The sequence below is a fragment of the Paramormyrops kingsleyae genome, chromosome 25 (genome assembly GCF_048594095.1).
Source record: "Paramormyrops kingsleyae isolate MSU_618 chromosome 25, PKINGS_0.4, whole genome shotgun sequence".
Taxonomy (NCBI): domain Eukaryota; kingdom Metazoa; phylum Chordata; class Actinopteri; order Osteoglossiformes; family Mormyridae; genus Paramormyrops; species Paramormyrops kingsleyae.
This window is the reverse complement of record NC_132821.1, coordinates 11,838,847-11,860,624: the sequence shown is the minus strand read 5'-3', so window position 1 is coordinate 11,860,624 and position 21,778 is coordinate 11,838,847. Positions and strand designations below refer to the sequence as shown.

At 44.0% G+C, this 21,778-nt stretch overlaps 2 protein-coding genes across 2 annotated transcripts; both read left to right on the top strand.

Annotated features, from left to right (window-relative positions):
- The first annotated feature begins 3,804 nt into the window (after nt 1-3,804).
- On the top strand, nt 3,805-5,361 carry LOC140582751 (uncharacterized). The gene is made up of 6 exons (XM_072707064.1): nt 3,805-3,868; nt 4,027-4,321; nt 4,400-4,616; nt 4,700-4,819; nt 4,902-5,062; nt 5,154-5,361. Exons 2-6 carry the CDS (start codon nt 4,296-4,298, stop codon nt 5,359-5,361), a joined length of 732 nt encoding a protein of 243 aa, XP_072563165.1. The 5' UTR covers nt 3,805-3,868; nt 4,027-4,295.
- A 143-nt stretch (nt 5,362-5,504) lies between these two features.
- On the top strand, nt 5,505-6,475 carry LOC140582674 (N-lysine methyltransferase KMT5A-A-like). Its single transcript, XM_072706918.1, has 2 exons — nt 5,505-5,732; nt 5,831-6,475. The coding sequence occupies exons 1-2, from the start codon at nt 5,564-5,566 to the stop codon at nt 6,424-6,426; spliced, it is 765 nt and encodes a 254-aa protein (XP_072563019.1). The 5' UTR covers nt 5,505-5,563; the 3' UTR covers nt 6,427-6,475.
- The last annotated feature ends 15,303 nt before the right edge of the window (nt 6,476-21,778 follow it).

Here is a 21,778-nt window from a genome sequence, read left to right as displayed (position 1 = left end):
TTCCAGGGCAATCTTAAGACGGGCAAACTCACTGGGATCCCGGGATGTAAGGTTAGGGATCGTTGGACGTGGCCCACGGTAGGCTGATTCAGGCATGAGGTGGTGGCTGAAAGGCTGTAACGGTGGTGGCTGTGGCCTTGGGCTGCCCGAGGGATATTGTTGGGGTTTAAACTGATGCCCTGGCCGAAAGTGATCCTTAAAGGGACGCGGCTGGGCTAGATGAAGCACAGAACTCCTAGGTACTAGGGGAGGTGGCGTGATGCCCAACTGTGGTGGAGACCGTACAGGTATGGATGACATCAGGGGCTGATGACCTGGGCTTTCTTGCCAGTCCTTAAGGAGGGGGGAGTCACGGAAGGCTGTGTAGATTGGTGATCTCACCTGGGCCGGTTGGTTTCCTTTGGTTACCATGGCCTCCTTCATGACCTGAAGTTCACTCATCATTCTGTTCAGTCGATCTGCCATAGGCGGAGTGCTGAAGGATGGGCCAGCTTCTCTCATACCTGGTCGGGCAGAAGGAGGGTGGCACTCTTCTTCTACTTCTCTACTTAGTTCACCTCTAACGTGTGGAGCTGGCTCTAGTACATCCTGATGCTGAGAACTGGAGAAAGGAGGAGGATGGTACTGCAGACTGTTAGCAGTATACACTAACTGCTTCACCTCAGCCCTAATAGCCCGGAGCTCTGCTAATGATGACGTCATGAGCTGTTGGGATTCTTGCATTAGGAGGCGCTCCTGCTGCAATTGCATTAACTCTCTTCTGAAATCGGCGGTAGGGGGCTCACGGGGTTGAGGTGGATGCTGGGGAGTGTAGTGCTCCTGTAGTCTCTCCTCATAATCTTGCTCCAACTGCAGCGGGGGGGCTAGTTGACCTTCTGAACTATGCAGTTGGCTTCCCAGCACATAGTCTCCGTCCGTCCTTGGAAGAGTCGCATCCTTCCTTAACCTCTGACTAGATGGAGAACCCTGGGGGGAGGGGAGGGGAGTCATCTTGTCCGGGCTCTCTTGGTCAGATGTCCACTCCCTTTCTCCATACTGGCGATAAGGGTAATTGGTATACTCTACGTGGTAATCTTCATAACGGGAAGGGGGCCGAATGCATCTCCTAGAACGTGCAGCCTGAGTCTCATACTCGGAAGCAGGATCCATCTTTAAGGATACACACCACTATTATCCGGCTCGAAGGACCATCAATGTAGTGGAGACTGCTGTTAGGATCACTCTGTGAAGTTGCTGGGTTGGATTCTAGTCATGTGTATCCCGGAGTGTCGGCCAGAACACCACTTGAGGCTCAAGGATCCTGATGAATCTTTATTCATTCCAGTACAACATCCCCTTTTTTGGGCTCGCGTGACACAGGTGCTGATGTGGGTGCTTGGGGGTGTGTCTGTATGTGTGTGTGTGGTCTAAAGAAACAAAGGTATGGTAAGTATACACTCAGCAACTACCAATAACAAGGTCAGCTTACAACCATACATGAACACCGCGATCTCTCCATTCGCGTATAATTGAATCTGAATACTAAGGTTAATTATACAAGCACAGCACTGCGTTCTATAATGTGCCCCGCAATATAAGCACAATCTCTTCTTACCTTAACATTAACAGTGAGAATATACACGAACTCACGTTTAACATACAATACTTCACAGCGCGAAAGAAGCGAACGCGCATTTACAGATCACTTCACGGATAATAGAACAATTGCATAGAAATAAATATAACTAGTCGTATACTGAAGGCGCAAACATAAAGATTAATATTAATTTGGTTATCTTACCCTTTGTTCATTTACGCACACGAACAATGGATTAGCACTCGCAGTTAGCCCCGCTACTAACCTTTACTGTTACTGAACAGAAATAATAAATGGAGACGGCAACTAAGTTCGCGCCATGCGTGCCCACGTGCTACCATGGAAACAATAAACTAATGGCTGCTTCCATGTAACATTATAAATGAATTAGCGAAATCAACAAAATAAGAATTTCTATTACTGAACACTTAACAGTCGAGGGCCTTTTGTACAGAAGCAACTTTTTTTAATTACAAAAACTCATCTTTTTAGAAAGACATTTTATAGATTCTCCTGTTTAATCTCTTTATTTTTACTCTGTAGCACTTTCAGATTGCTAAAATATAAGGGCTTATATTGCTTGATATAAATGTAACTACAGTCGAACCTCGTTACAACATACCCCGTTTATAACGTTTACACCAATACAACGTTCAAATTTCGATGTCCCGAATTCGCGTATTGCATTATTCCATTTGCCGGTATCGCTTAGAACATACACCTTTACAGCGTAAACTTCGATATAACGTATGATTTTCAGAGGAAAATAGGCAAACTGACCATCGTTACAACGTACAGCCTCATCTTCCGAGCGCGTGCACAATTCAGAATCGGCTGTTGCCGGCCATCTACATCGCTTAGCAACGCGCCTAACTGTATGAACCTATCCTCACGAAGCATTCCACGCCGGCCGCACTTCTTGCATGCAGCCCCCGTTCCATTCATTTTGAGGGACCTGGTTACAACATACTATGGTTATAACGTACAAATTCTTAATGTCCCCCGAGGTACGTTGTAACGAAGTTCGACTGTAATTAGTAAAAATCTTTCAGTAGTTGTGATCATGTAGTTTACTAATTACTTTTCTCAGTCTGGGACCCATCAGGATGACAATAGATATGCAAATGTTATTTATCCAAACCACTGAGGAATGAACAATGTTGATGATGATGACTGGAATGGGTCCTGAAAAACATTAATTAAATCTAATCTTAAGTAACACTTCCTTGACTGTTACATAAAACTGTTAATTGTTTTTTTTTTGTTGTTTTTTTTATATCCGCAGTACTTCCAACAGGCATTTCCTGCTCTGCCCCGTGTGCAAGAAGACACAGGCAAGCCTCTCGGTGCATCTGACTAGGGTGTGCATGAAGAGATCTTCGAAAGAAGCCATCCAAGAAGTAGTGGAGAAGGCAAAGCAGGATGCGCTTGAAGTTCTGCAGTGGGGCAGGGTGTTCAGCTACAGGCACCTGCGAGACATTATGGATGATGCTAATCCTATGAGCAGGTTGGTGGGAAAACTCTTCAGTCTTTTTTACACATCTCGCTTCGTTTCTTCAGTATGACATTTACTAACAGTTTTTTTTATTTACTTATTTATCTGAAAGGATGATCCAGGAGCTGGAGCGTCGCCACATGGTGGTGCCTGACACCCCCTCCCCAGCAGTAGCGGCGCAGACCAGCAGTGTTCCTGTGGTGGCTGGTACAACCGTGCAGCGACCGGAGAGCTCGGCGACTGAGCAGTCGGAGGACGCAGTCAGTGTCAGCAACGGCGAGATCTTTCAAGTGTGAGTATGAGTGTCTCGGATTTGCAGCTTCATTGATACCTTTTGCTTTTGCTTGTGAGCCAATTGAAGGTGCAATTTTAAGACGAAATATGTTTTCCACATGGCAGTACCCGGGAGGTGCAGTGGCCACAGACCTCCAGGCACATGATGCAGGAGAAGGGACTGTACCGGAAGCATTCTCTGGACCATCCCCTCCTGAAGGGCTTCGCCGCATACTTGGAGAAGGATCTCCTGATTGAGAATTTCAAGCAGACGGTGAGGTCTCCCATAAAAGTTCACTCTATTATTTTTTGGAGCTTTATATCTACGCAATATATTCATTAAGTAATGCCGATTTTATTTTCCAGGTGGAAAACGTCAGCAGGTTCATGTTTTTTGTGAACCCTGAAGAGCCATCCCTTGAATTTCTGAGGGAGAGGGAGAGGACGAAGCTCTTCTTTCGGGAGCTGACTGAGGCTGGTCTCTCCAGGCAGACTCAGGTCAACTACATGAAGAGCCTGAAGAGGTTGGTAGCATGTAGATTTTTAACAGTATATTGTAGGTTTGTGTTGTATTGTCGTATCTGTTTTCTTCAAGGAAGTTCAGTCCTCCCACTATTGTCATGGTGGCATGTACAAGTTTATGTACATATGGATACTTACATACCTGTCCTTCCTCTGACAGATTCCTCAAGTACCACACCGTGGCCACCGACCTCCGGCGTGACAACATTGCCTTGTGGAATGAGGCAATGTTCTTCGTGGAGTACCTGGGCTCACTCCAGCAGAGCTCTGCAAAGTTGGTGAGTAAGGAGATGACGCAAAGGAGGTAAGTTCAACTGTCAACACCCGTTAAATTCCATATTATGATTTGATTATACATCTCCTCTACTGTGTTTAACACACTCATAATGTTTTTTTTTTATCTCCCTCACTGCTCCTGGAGTGCACTGCATGGAGAAGCAGAGCCATTTTACATTGTGAGCACATTTTATTAAAATGTGTACTGTATTGATTAGGATTGACAGTAATTGAATTTTCTTCTCCCACCCACATAGTCATGTCATTCTCACGGGGATGAGCCCAGAGAAGAGTCCAGAGGACTGCTGGGCCGTGCTGAGGGCTGCCAAGAACGACTTCTTGGCAGTCCTTGGCAAGGTGTATCCGGAGGAGATGCCCCTGGAGTGTGCAGAGTGCTGCCTTGTCCTCTACTACCTGGAGGCCACGGTGATTCTGAAGCATCTCCAGCCACCAGGCGTGGTGGAGCACATGACCGTAAGTGTTGTATTCTTTTTGTCTTCACTTTTCCTTTTTGCCGATACTCTTATTTATCAGTGGGACATCATTGTATTGTGTAGGTCCAGGAGTGGATGACCAGGAGCACGTCCGAGGCCGACCATACGGTGATTGTGGTGAAGGAACACAAGACGTCGGTGCAGCAAGCGGCCACGTTTGCATTGTCCTCTGAGGAGGAGACGGTAAGTATATCAAGTTTGATAAGATTTATTTCATAGTTTATTTCAAGAGCAGCGATTTTAATCTGTTTTCCTCTGCCAAAAGTGGTTCGACATCTACTTCACCCAGGTACGGCCACAGCTCCTGAGCTCCAAGAGGAGCCGGACGACACTGGATGACCTGGGAGGAGACAAACGGTTCTTCGTCTCCACCGCAGGCAGGCCGGCGTTCAACGCTTCGAATGACCTCAACCGGCTGCACCAAAAGTGAGCTGATCGTCATGATTAATTCCCCCTATAATATGTTCTACATACGTGTTGTGTGAGACGTATTAATAAATGTATTTTTGTATTTTAGATACAAGCTGGATCCAGTCACCTACCAGACGGCCCGGCGCATCTTTGAGACGGCCACCAAGGACTTGACGGACCAAGAGAAGTCCTTGGTGGCCGATTACCTCACTCATTCCACTGCGACGGCTGACGAGCACTACCGGATGAAGCAGTCGCGGAATGTGGTGCTGGCCAGTAAGCTGCTGAAGAAGCTGGCAGGTGACTCAAGGTAGGCATGTTTTCTGTTTGTCAACACACTTACCAACATCAAGACACACAACCAAAGCCCTCACCACTGAACACTAACCTTAAACGTTTGTGGGTTATTTTTTTTTGTTTTTTTATTTTTATCTCAGCGCTGACTCCGGAGAGGAAGGGCCCAGCTGTTCTGCCCGTGGTGCCGCACGGGATGCTGCCCTGGCATCCAACCAACAGATGGATGTCCAGGCAGCGTTCGATCAGCTCCTTCGGACCCACCCCGTGACCCTGGATGGCGACATCCCAGACAAGACGGCACGCTCGCAGACGTCGGGCCGGTTTCAGCGGCAGCTCTATGATCGCTGGCTGAAGGCCCAGATGAGGATGCGCGTACGGCATGTCTTGTGTGAGTATTGTTTGTAGCACTAATGACATTTTTTACTGTGAAACGGTCCTATCTACATAGGCTTCTTAACTAACAACAATTTACTTTGTTCTTGACAGCACACTTTGGCAGACGGCAGCCCACCGAGTCCCGGGTCGACGCTTGGATCAGGAACCAAGGCTGGAAAAGTAACGTTCCCAGCGCGGCCAGCGTTCTGAAGGACTGGAGACCAGTGGGTTCGGTGGACACTGCCGTGGACTCTAGCCACATCCAGGAGCTCATCCACAACCAGAAGTGGAAGGGACTTGTGGTGATGGACATTGCGGGGAAGGGGAAGGGAGTCTGCGCCACCCGGCAGTTCCAGGCTGGTGAGGTGGTGTGTGACTACCACGGGCCGGTAGTCACAGCCACTGAGGGCCAGCGGATTCACTCATCGACGAAGGAAGAAGAATCTGGCTACATGTTCTTCTTCCGGAACAGCCATAAGTCTGAGTGTGCCTGTCACCCGGGCATACAGCCTTTTGGCCGGCTGATTAATCATTCCCATAAGGCCAACCTCCGGCCAAGACTGTACAGCCCAGCCGTCGGGGGACAGGATGTTATTTTGCTTTTGGCCCTGAACAGGATTAATGTTGGGGAGGAACTGTTGTTCGATTATGGGGTGCAGAGGAAATCGTTCAGGGGAGAGGGACTGAGAACCATTGAGAACATGTAGTTAATTTTTGGCAAGATCATCATTTTGATTGTTTGCTACTCTTCCCAAAAGTGATGTGGGTAGATTATTCCACCATGCAAGGTCGGGCAGATTATTCACTCATCAAATTTAAAGCTCTTAATTTCTAATCAATTGGCCCAAGTACATCCTGATTGCACTGTACTATTTTCTTGTATGCAGTTTTTATGTGAAATAACTCTTTAAATGTGAAATAAAGTGACACTTTTCTAGTATAATTATTTTGTTTTTTTTTTGGCAATGTATAAAGTTTACGACCTTGTCGTTGCCCCAAGTATTACAGTAGTTTAAGTGCGACCCACAGGTCACTTACTCAAGCGGTTAACATCAACATCTGAGATGAGGGGCAACAGACTTCGGAAGGGCCTGACAATCTGTACGGATGCCTAGAATGAGGTCTGTTTGAGCTCCTACCTCAGGCTATAAAGCCAAATTAAGCATCAAATTAAAGCACAACATTTGTGGTCCACACAGAGACCAGACACATGTCAATAGCCCCAGCAGTTTTAGAGTAACCCTTCAAAATATTTGGAGCATTATAGACTGGGCCACTACCTATCTGATGCATGGCACACTGACCTGTAATACACCGCAAATACACCAAAGCACGTGACGAACTGAAACACACAGCCCATCTACTCAAATAATCACGCTTTTATTTTACAGTTTGCAAGGGAATTAGCAGGATAACCTTAGCAAAATCACAGAGGTCAAAGCAATGACAGACAATATAAAATGTACACAGGCAAATAAAGCTGACAACCTACAGTATTTGTGGAGCATAAAAACATGATGACCGTTTAAGGAAAAATAACCTCAACTATTTTACCAGTGCGACCCACAGGTTACTTACTGAAGCGGTTAACATCAACATCTGAGATGACGGGTAACAGACTTCAGAAGGGCTAATTATGATTAAGCAAGTTAGCTGTAGTTGTGAGCAAATTACAATGATGCAAATATTTTTAATCCAACTATTTAGTTACAAATTCCTCAGCCTGGGAGTCATCAGCATTTGAATCAAGCAGGTTAGTTACTCAAGCCGTTAACATCGGCTTCTGAGATGAGGGCTATTGTTTCCTTGATTGCTGTTTTTCACCTCTCTGCGATGCACATGCACGGCTAATTTACTCCAGATTTTGGCCTTGTGCCCAGGCTTAATGGCCTTGTGCCCTAGAAAAAATATGAATAGCCAAGGCCAAAGTGGCTGTGCCCTCCTAAATCCTTATGTCTAGCCCTGAAGAAGGATGAATCTTTTACGAACTTTTAGAATTTATATTTCTAAATAGAGTGATAAATGAATAGTGCAGTTCTAAAACTTCTGCACGAATTCGCCACCACACCACAAATATATAGTGTATACTATAATATAATTAACCCAAACAACAGATCCCTTATGTTGCTGCTCATATACATTTGATTTGTGTCTGTCTTTGCCATTTCAAAACCATTTTGTGACTCTCGGGTGACTTTAATATAAGATATCGAGGCTGTAATTATGTCAGTTTTACCTTTTGATTAATGTGGAAGATCGCAATTTAACGTAAATAGAATGTAATAATGAATGTTTGTTTTCTTATGTGTCCCCCCACATACCATCGGAAAGCTACAGCGATTCTGAGCAACATTGCTAATATGATCCAATTTCGATTTCCCCCTTTTTACCCTGAAATTTCTGCCTGAAATTGCCACCCCGTCCCCGTCTTGCTCTAACGCACACTCGCGCTCGCTCACTATTTGCGGCGAGCCAGCCTTAAAGGGCCCAGATCGCATTACAGATGGCACCACAGATTGTTCTAATCCGTACTGTTCTGACACAGACAAATTGACATACAGTGACTACTAGTATTAGCAGGAGGATAGGCTCAGTCTAAAATGTTCCTAAAATTTTGGTGTATTGCTCTTTACTGGTTAAATTTGCAGACGACACTAAGGTGGGCGGGGTAGCAGATACTAATCTAGCAGCAGAGAGGCTCCAACGGGATCTGGATTTAATTAGCGAATGGGCTGATACTTGGCAGATGAAATTTAACACAGATAAATGTAAGGTAATCCATGCAGGGAGCAGAAATATACAGTACAGATATTTTATGGGTTCCACTGAAATAAAGGTAGCTGATTACGAGAAAGATCTCGGTATGTATGTTGATGCTTCCATGTCCCACTCTCGCCAATGTGGGGAAGCAATAAAAAAGGCGAACAGAATGTTGGGTTATATCTCTAGATGTGTGGAGTTTAAGTCAAGGGAGGTGATGTTACACTTATATAATTCCTTGGTAAGACCCCACCTAGAATACTGTGTGCAGGTTTGGTCACCATACCTCAAGAAGGACATTGCTGCCTTAGAAAAGGTGCAACGAAGAGCTACGAGAATGATTCCTGGTCTTAGAGGAATGTCTTACGAGGAGAGGTTAGCGGAACTGAATCTGTTCAGCCTTGAGCAAAGGAGACTAAGGGGGGATATGATTCAGGTCTATAAGATTCTAACGGGTCTGGATGCCGTTCAGCCAAATGACTATTTCAATATTAGTCTAAATACTAGAACTTGTGGCCATAAGTGGAAATTAGCGGGAGAACATTTTAAAACAAATTTGAGGAAGCACTTCTTTACACAGCGTGTAGTCAGAGTATGGAATAGTCTTCCTGCTATTGTAGTGGAAGCTAAAACCATGGGTTCCTTTAAATCAGAGCTAGATAAGATTTTAACAACTCTGAGCTATTAGCTAAGTTCTCCCCAAACGAGCTTGATGGGCCGAATGGCCTCCTCTCGTTTGTAAATTTCTTATGTTCTTATGTTCTTATGTTCATCCAATGGAGCTATCGGCATTACTGGTTAAAAAAAAAAAAAAACTTCCAAAATAAGTCATTAACGCCAGAACTACTAAACCTGCACAAATTTGCCTAAATTTTCTAGCACTACTAGGCCTGCCGCAGATTCTCGCTGAGCCATTAGCTCCATTGCCCTCCTACTTTTGTTGTGCAAACACACCAATTACCTGTGAAGCCTGTTACATTTGCATTTACTCAGACTGGTAGCTCAAATAAGCCTTTGTGTGTGACATGGAAACCTTCACAAAAGCCTGCCATATCTATACAAATTATCCCACACACTGACTGACCTGCAAATATGAAAGACACATATTCACAAAATATATTGAAACACAAGACTGATATATTTATAAAAAATAGAATTAAATGAATAGCGTGAAAACATGCTTACACATCAGTCTCCAATGAATGTTTGTTCACAAATGTCATAAGAACATAAGAAAATTACAAATGAGAGGGGGCCGTTTCTCAGACTCCCTCTGCAAAATCGAACCCTGATTCCCCATGTACATTGTATGTTTTTTGTGTAATGTCGCTGCAGATTCGGCCTGCTATTTTCTCCGATGGCGTTGCTTTGACCTCTGTGATACTGCTATGTTTTATTTATTTATTTTTTTTGCTAATTTCTATAAAATGAAAGCACACTTCCTTGAGCAGACAGGCTTTGTGATTAAGCTAAAATAAAGGGAACAGCATATGTGACCTGCAGATCTGCCCAAGGTGTGACGTCTGGATTTCACAGCGTGCTGGGGGATGGGTAGCTGTCTGTGTGCATCACAGAGGTGTGAAACTGCCATCAATCAAACAAAAGTCCAGGCAGCAACAGGAGGACAGGCACAGCCTGTAATGATCCTAATATTTTGTTGCATTGCTCTAAGACCACTGGGGTGATAATCAGTATCTTAAAGGTTATTTTTTCCCAGCACCTGGCCATTGCTTAACAAAATGTTACTTTACTCGCACTCTGTGTTTATGACTATGACATATATTACATATAAATCTATGTATTAATCTTATTGATTTTTAGCTGGTGACAAGTGTTGCAGCTAAATCTAGTCGGGCTATAAACATGTGTTTTGGGCAATTTGTGGAGCATAAATCCCGTACTTTAATTTAGTTAATAAATCCCCTGTGTGGCCTGTTGTTGTAGTGGTCCACACAGGCTGCATTTCAAGCACGCTTACAGACTGTAAGAGCCTTCCCAAGTGTAGGTGCTTTCAGCACAAATGGAGATCTTCTCAGCTTAAGGAAGTGACCTGAGAATTTCTGTTGTAATACTTCAGGCTGTGTTTTCTTATATGTTTGTGTTCTTATATGTGTAGGTCACTGTGGTCAACATGTGTTGACACAGACAGAGACATATGAATTTAACAGTACGACTTAGAATGGTGTAACTTTGAGAAGACAGGAATCTCACTGTTAAAAAAAAAGTATAGGCACATTTTATAGCAAAAATGCAATAAAGACCTTTATTACGTTTATCTGACTCACTCTATTTGATTATGTGACCTGCAGGTCAGCCATGGCTGTGTTCCCAGTGTGTTGGGGGGCGGGTACCTCTGTGTGTGCATCAGAGAGAGGTGTGAAACAGCCATCAAGGAAACAGAAGCCCTAGCAGCAGCAGGAGGACAGATATTTCTACAATGTGCCTAACATTTTGATGTGTTGCTCTAAAACTAGTTGGATGAAGGACAACTACATATTAAGAAGCATTAACATTAAGACTCTTTGCTGTAGGTGAGCATATATTACACAGGTCTACAAAAAAAGGTAATTCTGCTGTAGGACTGATAGCGGTTTTATTCTCTCCATCATGTTTGGTTTCAGTTGGCATTGGTGTCAGCGGTATGTAAACTGTGTAACATGAATAACTGCAGCATCTTTAACGTACCCTAATAGAGCTGGACTCACTTGGCTTCACAATCTCTAGTTTAATGTGGAAGATCATATTTTTACATTATGTCACACAAATTCATACATTGTCTAACTATATATTGAGGTCAGTGGAGAACTTCTTGTACATAAACCCACACATGTACAGAGCCCCATGCAGGTTTTTACACCCAGCATAGGTCTAAACCCTCTCCTCTGAATGACTTTCGCTCTACACCAAAATCAAAACGAAGTTCTTCACCAAGATCAATTTTCCTCTGAGCTAAGAAAAGGATGACGTCCTGCTCTTTCCCGTCCATCTCCACGGTGCAGAGCCTGGGCCGAATGTTGGCTTTCTTCCTGGAATGATTAATTAGCCGTCCAAAAGTTTGCTTCTTGGGGTGGCACTCACATTGAGGTGCGTGTGCATCAATGCACATGTGATTATTTTTACTGTCATATACCCAGTCTGCTCCTCAGTTGTAGCCTGGTGGATCTGCCAGCCCTCTGTGGCTGTGACTACCCGCCCATGGTAGTCACAGACCACCTCACCAGCCTGGAAATGCCGGGTCGTGCAGACGCCGTCTTCACAGATCCGGTGCAGACGCCGTCTTCACAGATCCGGTGGGCTTCCAGTCTTTTAGGATCCTGGCAGCGCTGGGGACGTTGCCCTTCCAACCCTGCTTCTTTATCCAAGCGTTGATCCTCGACTCTGTGGGTTCCCGTCTGCCAAAGTGTGCTGTCAAAAGCAAATGAAATTGGTTGGTTAGTCAAGATGACTAGTTTCTCAGTAAAAAGGTAATTAATTAGTGTCAATAACAATACTCAACAGAGGACATGCTTCACGCGCAGTTTCATCTGGGCCTTCAGCCAGCGCTCGTAAAGCTGCCTCTGGAACTGGCCTGACGTCTGTGAACGAACGGTCCTGTCTGGCACGTCTCCATCCAGGGTCACCGGATGAGTCTGCAGAAGCCGGTCATATGCTGCCTGGACGTCGGTCCGTTGATTTGATCCGGGGGCAGCACTCCGCACAGCGCCACGGGTAGCACGGATGGTTCCCTCTTCTGCAGAGGAGGCACTGAAATACAAACAGTTTAAGATTAGTGTTCAGTTATGAGGGCTTTGATTGTGTGTGTTGAAAGTCCGACAGCAAACATAAAACATGCTTACCTTAAGTCACCTGCCAGCTTGCTCAGCAGCTTACTGGCTGCCACCACATTTTTAGCCGTCGCAGCAGAATGACTGAGATAATCAGCCACCAAAGTCTTTTCAGAGTCTGTCATGTTCTTTGTGGCTGTCCCAAACACTCGCCAGGCTGTCTGGCTGGTCACTGGGTCCAGCTGGTATCTAAAGTGCAAAATTAACATGGCCTTTATTAATACTTCTCACATGACGCCTGATAACGTGTAATCAGAACATATTGTGAGGGAAATGCATCACGATGGTTAGCTTACCTTTGGTGCAGCCGGTGGAGGTCGGCTGATGCATTGTATATCGGCCTCCCTGAGGTGGAGACAAAGAACCTCTCATCTCCCCCCTGGTGATCGGTGGTTCTTTTGCTCCAATTGGAGGCCAGGAGCTGCGGACGCACGTGACTGAAGTAGGTATCAAACCACTGTCGACAGAGGAAAAACATGAACAAGGATTTAATTTTGAAAAGGTGCTGTTTGGTTGGGGCAGAAAATATGAAATAAATCTCAACCAGTTTGAATAACTTACCTTCTCCTCCTCAGAGGATAGGGCAAACGCAGCCACTCGTCGTGTGGACGATCTGTGCTCCTTTACCCCAATGACCGTGTAGCCCGACTCGACTCTGGTCCTCTCCATCCACTCCTGGACCTGCACAAAACAAGGACGTCACACTGATTAATAAAGGTAACGGCAAAAGTGTCAGTGACAGACAAAAAAAGAGTACAATACTTACAGTCATGTGCTCCACCACGCCTGCTTGCTGGAGATGCTTCAGGATGACAATGGCCTCCAGGTAGTAGAGCAGGAGGCAGCACTCTTTCAACTCCAGGGGTGTTTCTTCTGGATAAACCTTTCCGACGATCGCCAAGAAGTCGTGCTTGGCAGCCCTCAGCACGGCCCAGCAATCTTCTGGATTCAGAGGGTTCTTCTCTGTCAGAATGGCATGCCTATAGAAAAATCAATTATTCTCAATCCTGATTTATACAGTCCACATTTTAAAATGCGAGTAAGACGGAGGAGACTATGGGCAGAATTTATAAGCAAATCATGATGTCAAATGAAATATAACAATGGAACTTACCTCCTTTGAATGATCTCCTTACATGCCAGCTTAGCACAGCTCAGCTGTAGTGAGCTCAGTTCCTCCATGAAGAACTTGGCGTCGTTCCACAGTCCTCTGCTGTCGTGCCGGAGGTCGGTCATGACAGTGTGGTACTTCAGGAATCTGTCAGAGGAAGTACGGGTATCTAAGTATTCATATGTACAACAGTGGCGGAGCTACAATTTTTTACATGGGGTGGCCACTGCTATTTCAGGGGGTCCACACACACACACACACTGTACTCATAAAGTTGAAATAGTAAATTAAGGAATTCAAAAGTTTTATTTTATTTTATTAATTCAAAATATGAAAATATAATAATTTACTCATCATCTACTCACTTTGTTGTGAGTTAATAAGTAATGACAGGATTTGATTTTTTTAGTTGAACTTTCCAAAAGCTCAGCTTAAATTCTAACATTGGTTGAAACATGTGATTGCCTGGTAGATGCTCTGACCTGCTGGTGGACCTGAAGTCTGACCACATTGACTCTGACTAGTCTCAGGTATGGAGCTGCTGTGGGATCCAGTGCAAAGGGTAGGGTCTGTTTGAACCTGATCTGCCTGTTTGTGCTTCTTTATAAAGAAGTCTGATATCTTGCCCTTTCTTTTCATGTTTAATTGACCTTGTGCAAAAATATTACAGTCTGGCTACATCTGATCCAGTTAGAAACACGCATTAAAATCAGAAACCGATCTAAATAACATTATTCTGAAGAAAGTATATGAGCTGGCTATTACATTTCAACTAAATTTAACTCACAAACAGCTAGCCTAACATTACTTCCCCATATTAGCAAAATATTTGAGCATCGTAAATTAAATATAATAACTTAAATACATGGTATGTGTATGTAATACTAGCACAGATGAAGTATAGCGTTAATTGTCTAAAGTGCGAATTGATCTCTCTAATCTCATTAAGTTAACTGATGTTGTCGGTGCCTCGTTAACTTACACAGCGGATAGTAAATGTTACTCAGCAAACAAACCTTACAATAAACTATAAAACGTATTTCAAATATGATGTTTTATTATTCGTCTTACCTTGAAACCATGCTATTGTCTTCGGCTCGTCTTTGATTTGAAAATAGCTTGAGCAGCGTTGCCGGCAAAATTCAAAAACTTCTTTAGACAAATGAGATGTCAATCAGCATCAGGAACTGCCAGCAGCAAATAAAATTTTGGGGTGGCACCCGGGGTGGCCAATCGGATGTCAGGGGTGTCCAGTGCCACCACGGACACCCCTCTGGTTCTGCCACTGGTAAAAAGTTAATGTAAATCACCTATTACCCACTGTAATCCTTTCTATACCCACCCCTGTAGACTTCACAGAGCCTCACTGCCAACAAAATAAGAGGGTTACAGTTAAAGAGGGTAAAAAATTCATGTAAAACTTGCCAATCCAGGTTTTCAGCACCATGGACAGCAACCTAATGTTGTTTAAAAGGCCATTACTATGCTCATATTCACTGTTCATAATTCAATTTTTAGGGGTCTACAAGAATATATGTACATGCTTCAATGTTCTAAAAGCACATATTTTTTCTCATAATGTACATCTCTATTCACCCTCTGCCTGAAATGCTCCATTAGGGCTTTTAATCCCGCCTGGGTGATGAGCCTGCTGTGCCCTGATTGTTCAGCGTACCCTACATACCCCTACAGATAGATCCTTGCAGGTAGGCAGCCAATTAGGATTGTGTTACGAGGTGGATGTGTTGGCGCCCACTCCTGGGTTATTCCCTGCCCTGTGATGGGCTGGCGACCATAACACCTGAACTGTTGACGGTAGTTTGGCTTGACGCCAAAACCCCTGGAAACCCTCGTGTCTGTGCTTCCTTCCAGGTCTCACTTTTAGCCAGGCTGCCATAGTTACTTTAGTACTGCCGGAGGTTAGGTTAGGTGTAGGGCAATAACTCTTCTCCATCTTCTCTTTTCCAAGCTGATCCCGAGCCGACACTACACCACTTGAACCCTCACCTGGACTCCTTGGAGATAACTACATGAAACCAACTGGGACTTTAAAACTTTCTTGATTTAATTAGTGACTGGGCCGATACCTGGCAGATGAAATTTAACATAGACAAATGTAAGGTACTCCATATAGGGAGCAGAAATATAAAGTACAGGTATTTTATGGGACCTACTGAAATAAAGGTAGCTGATATATGAGAAAGACCTTGGTGTGTATGTTGATGCTTCCATGTCTCATTCTCGCCAGTGCGGGGAAGCAATAAAAAAGGCCAATAGGATGTTGGGGTATATCTCCAGGTGTGTGGAGTTTAAGTCAAGGGAGGTAATGCTAAGATTATACAATTCCTTGGTGAGACCTCACCTAGAATATTGTGTGCAGGTTTGGTCGCCATATTTTAAAAAGGACATTGCGGCCTTAGAAAAGGTGCAACGTAGGGCCACAAGAATGATTCCTGGTCTTAGAGTAATGTCATACAAGGAAAGGTTAGTTGAGCTAAATCTGTTCAGCCTCAAGCAAAGGAGACTGAGGGGGGACATGATCCAGGTCTATAAGATTCTAACAGGTTTGGATGCTGTTCAACCGAATAGTTACTTCAGCATTAGTTCAAATACATGAACTCGTGGTCATAGGTGGAAATTAGCGGGAGAACATTTCAAATTGGATTTAAGGAAGCACTTCTTTACACAGCGTGTAGTCAGAGTATGGAATAGTCTTCCTGTTAATGTAGTGCAAGCTGAATCCTTGGGTTCCTTTAAATCAGAGCTAGATAAGATTTTAACAACTCTGAGCTATTAGTTAAGTTCTCCCCAAGCGAGCTCGATGGGCCGAATGGCCTCCTCTCGTTTGTATAGTTCTTATGTTTTTATATGGAATCAAATTATTGTCAATGTTAATGCAGTTTCAGAATCAGAATAACTTTATTGTCATTGTAACAAGTACAACGTAATTAGGTGCAACCCCCATGTCGGACATAAAAAATTTATATAAATAACAACATGTCAGTGTAGACAACATTCACTCTACATGGGACAATATTGCACGAGTCCTTATTGCACATGAGGTAGAATTGAGGTGAAGAAAAAAAAAAAAAAAAAAATTAACTGATATTCAATGCCCTGATGGCAACAGGGTAGAAGCTGCTGTATAGTCCATTTGTCCTAGCTTTAATGCTCCTATATCTTTTGCCTGACGGCAGCAGTTGGAACAGATCATGAGCAGGGTGTGAGGGGTCTTTTAAAATGTTTTTCGCTCTGCTGAGGAAGCGTGAGTTGTGCAGTTCTTCTAGAGTGGGTAAATGACAGCCGATGATCTGCTGGGCGGTTCCTACGATCCTCTGTAATGTTTTTCTCTGTGCTAGTGTACAGCTGGAAAACCACGTGCAGAGGCAGTAGCACAGGATGCTCTCAATGGAACAGCGATAGAAGGACACCAGCAGTTTTTGAGAGATGTTGTTTTTCCTGAGGACTCTCAGAAAGTAAAGTCTCTGCTGGGCCTTCTTTGCCAGTTCTGTTGAGTTTGCGCCCCAGGACAGGTCGTCAGTGATACGAACACCCAGGAAGCGGAAGTCCGACACCCTCTCCACACAGTCCCCACTGATGTAAAGTGGTTTGGTGTCTGTTTTCTTTTTCCTGAAATCCACAACAATTTCCTTGGTCTTTGCTGTGTTCAGGAGCAGGTTGTTGTCAGTGCACCACGATGTCAGCCGTGCCACTTCGTGCCTGTAAGCAGACTCCTCTCCCCCAGAGATGAGCCCCACCACAGTGGTGTCATCTGCAAATTTGACAAAGGTGTTGCTGTTGTGGGCGGGAGCACAGTCGTGTGTGTACAACGTGAAGAGCAGGGGGCTCAGCACGCAGCCCTGGGGGGAGCCAGTGCTGACAGTGATTGCTGAGGAGATATGGGGGCCCACCCTAACCCTTTGTTTACGGTCTGTCAGGAAGTCCTTAATCCACAGACAGGTGGAGAAGGGGAGTCCCAGGTGTGACAGTTTGCACACCAGTCTGTGGGGGAGGATGGTGTTAAAAGCAGAGCTAAAGTCAATAAAGAGGAGACGTGCGTAGTTCCCCTGATGCTCCAGATGGGACAGGGTAGCATGAAGAGCAACAGCTACCGCATCCTCCGTAGACCTATTTGCTCTGTAGGCATCAAAGGTGGGAGGGATAAAGGACATGATATGACTCCGGACCAGTCTTTCAAAGCACTTCATCAGGACTGGGGTGAGCGCTACTGGCCGGTAGTCATTCAGGCAGGTTACGGATGATTTTTTTGGTAAGGGGACTATGGTTGAGGATTTCAGACAGGGTGGACAAGTCATTAGACTCGCCTTTCATGCTCCCCGGTCGCCCAGAGGAGGATGGGGTCCCCTTCCCAGTCTAGGTTCCTCTCAAGGTTTCTTCCTGCTAGAGGGAGTTTTTCCTTGCCACTCTCGCCTCAGGCTTGCTTGCTGGGGTTCTGGCCGGTTAAACGTAAAGTGCTTTGTGACAATGACTGTTGTTAAAAGCGCTATATAAATAAAATTGAATTGAACTGAACTGCAATAACTCCTAATGACTCTGAAACAAATTAGTCCAGCAAGCATTAAACTCGTTGGGCCGGTTTACCAGACAGAGACTAAGCCTAGTCCTAGAATAAAAAGGTCTTTTAATCCAGAATAACTGAAGTATGCTTTCTCAGTCAAGGATTGAAACCGTTTTGGACTTAGCCTAGTCCTGAACTAATTGAGCCAATTTCCTGATGGAAGATTAGAGTGACTGCAGGAGTAAATGATGCCTTAAATTAAGCCTCCAAGGAGGCAGGTTTAACTTCAGATTAATGCTGCTTGTCAGAAAAGACACATGGATTATTTAACCTATGTCAGTTAAGATCAACGAGTACCACTGTCATGACGGCTGACGGCACGGCTGCAATTAATTAGCACCACGCCTACCCAGCTACTTAAACTTATTGTTGGTCATGCCACTTCCGAGCGATTCTCACCCTTGTCTTTGTTACAGCTCCGCTCCGCCCGACTCTCCCCACTCCCTCTGAGTGTTCTGTCGTGACAACCACCAGATAGACAAGTTCTTGCTGACAGAAATGACCCATTGCAACATTTTCATGAATGTAATTTTCAAAATCATTTTTGAAGGCATAAAGAAAATGCAATGGAGATCATTTCTCTTTTGGAGGCCAGGCTTCCATCTATGATCCAAAGAGGAAAATCTGTTCCGGCTTGTGTCCACGTACTTATAACTTTAAGGTTTTTAGCGTGTGGCACTTTTCACCAAGAGACTGGGTACTGGTGTAGTGTCATTCACAGAGTATACAGGGCAATATGTGAATTAAGAGCACATTACATAATCTTCTCTGACCCTACAGCTCAGACTAAGTACAAGACACAGGCGGAACTCATCTTCCCATAAAATATACCTCTACTCCAGATGCTGAGGAATATAGGAACCGCAAAAACTTTTTTTCCATAATTGCGCAAGGTGTACGCACATCAAAGTTACAGTTTTCAAACATCCTTGAACATTGGAAAGATGCAACTCATGATTTGTGAATTTCCATTAAATCATTTCTGTATACTCAGCTTGAAAGAGGAGAGCATAATGGAATATTGCTTGATGACAGTGCGTATGCTCAGAAGAATTTTGTGTTTACATCATGCTCTCACCCAACAGCTGAGTGATGTCACTACAACCAGGCTCATGCACACTAGCAGTCTAGTAGAGCACATTTGGTGTTTGGAAGAGTCAATGTCAGTGCCTCGGGAAAGCACTTTGGTTCAAATTAAGAAGCTGTTGCACTGTCATCACTGCAACAGCTGTCCTTCACAAATGTCTGAAATGCATGGATGCCCAGATCCTCCAAGAGAAGAGGACAACAATGCAGATGTTCCACCATTTACAACAGACTATAGAGATGGACTTGCATACAGAGATGCTTTTGCATTGTGCCACATTGTTGACTTTATTTACATTTTCATCGTTCTACTCGGATCAGATAAATTTTCTTATTCAATCAGCAAATACAATTTAAAAGCAGAAGTGTACATTTTATCTGGTATGATACAGAAACAGCCATAACATCCAACATGAGTTAAGACGACAATATTTATTTATTTTGTTTCTGGTACTGATGAGACATCTGAGACGGTTGCATCTTTCTCTCCATCAGCATTTCCAATTGTAACTGAAGAATCTTCATTTTAATATCATGCTCTTCCTGCAGATACTTTAGCTTTTGCTCATAAAATTCAATTGCCAGCCTTTCCTGGAGAGAGAGTCTTTGGTGAGCAGTACTGGCTGACACTGCCACCCTTGCTCCTGCAGATGTGAGCGGTGAATCAACTTGCAGGTCTTGAGTACTGTCCACATCATTTTGTCCTTGAAACAAGAAAAGTCCATATGTATGGTCAAATAAATGCAGATTGCATGAAGAGATATTTCATATCAGATGACACAGAAGTAAATGAAAGTTTTAAAGTAGAGAAAGAAAAGGCAAAGTGAAATGTTCTCACATACTTGAGGTAGATGTGTGTGACACCTCATCTGAACCCTCCGGATGGTCGTCAGTTGAGATGTTCTCCAACATTGGCTGGCTCTCCGTTATTCCAGGCCGTGAATCATCCAACTGATCGGGTTCTTCATTTGCCTATAAATTGCATTTAAAGACAACCTCAGTTCAGCTAATTCAGACTAGTATAGGTGATTTTAAATTGATCTTGTCTACTACAATCAGTAGTAATCAGTAATTAATCATTTTTAAAACCATGATTAACTATTCCAGATTTAAGGGCAACCCCTGACTTAATTTAAACCCTGTCTGGGAAACTGCCCCCTTAAGATTAAACTCAGTACCTTGATGCTGGTCTCTGGGACCTCAACGAGGACAGAACTCTCACGTCTGTTACCCACAGCTTCAGTGGCGTCTCCCTTACTGTCTGCCTCAGGTCCCACACCTGAAAACAATACTGCATGGTGAGTACAGGCATTTGTTCCACTTTTTTTACCTCCTTCCTCAGCTTAGCCCATGGGCACAGGCTAGTCACTCAGTGGAAAGGTGTGTGATCTACAGGTGATGCAGTAGGCCTACCTGTCTCAGTCTCTGCAGCTGGGCTGCAGAAATCATCGTGAGCAGGAGGGCTGCATGCTTCCAGGCACTGATGCAGAGTGTGGTCCAATGAGAGAAAATTCTGGACAATACTTCTCACAAAGTACTGCCCAGCAAACTTCCACTCAGACCCTGCTTTCACGATGGCATTTGGTGCGTCATATTTGACAAAGCACCTTTTTCTGCCCTTTGTGATGGTGAACTCGATACACCGTGTAACGCCCCCCTGCTCATAAAAGACCTCCACACGGTAGACTACTCTCTTAACCTTGCACATTTTGGTGACTAAAAGAAGTTTGCAGTTAATGCGTGTTGCAGAAAATGTCAAACTGAGATGATCGTCCGACAACGATCAAATTTCTACTCTGGGTTCTAGAACTTACACACGTTTACGCACGTAAACAACTGCTTATGCACGTAAACTACTCTTCCAAGATCTCCACTGGAACTGAATGGAAGAACGTCACTTTGTAGACGAAATGTTTTTCGTGAGTGAAAGAAATGCATTTTGTTTACGTGGAGGGTGCGCGCCTGTGTAGTACCTTTCAATGACCAGAAGGTGGCGCGCCGGCTTTGATTTTGCAGTCCCGTGTGACTACGTTTAACTGTAATTTCAATGTAATTTAAATTTAATAAAATGTGATTTAAATTTAATAGAAATAGCTTCTGGGCTCATACTTTCACGTTTGCATGTACTCATTGGTGTCACTGTTTTTTATTACATTTTGAATATTTTTTAGCCTAGCCAATGAAAAATCGCGCCGCCTATTCCCTACTGTTGTGGGCTATATTACCCAGCCGCTGAATACCACTCTCCCCGGTACTTCACATCAGACACACTGAGTATCCTGCGTGTAGAATACAAGGTTAAAATTCCAATGGATTAATACCAGGAGTCACAGATGGTCTGCGGATCCTCGTAAAATCGCTGCAGCAAATGCGTTTTATGAACGAAATGACTTGTTGTTGGAAGCAGATACATTCAGCCTTCTGTCCGCGAAATGCAAGGTGCTGATATCAGATTTGACGTTTTATTAGAATGTCAGAGACTGTTTTAGTTCTGAAGTGTGTTCGGACTGAATGAACATTTGAACCAGACTGTAGCGGTCGCGCAGAGTTTGTTTACAGAGTTTGTAAGAGTTAACGTGAGTAATCTTGACGGAGCTTTGTAATTTAAATGCAAAAAAAATGTAATTGTAATCCGTTACAGTTACTAAAGAAAAAAGTGTAATTAAATTACAGTTACTTATGGAAATATTCATGATTAC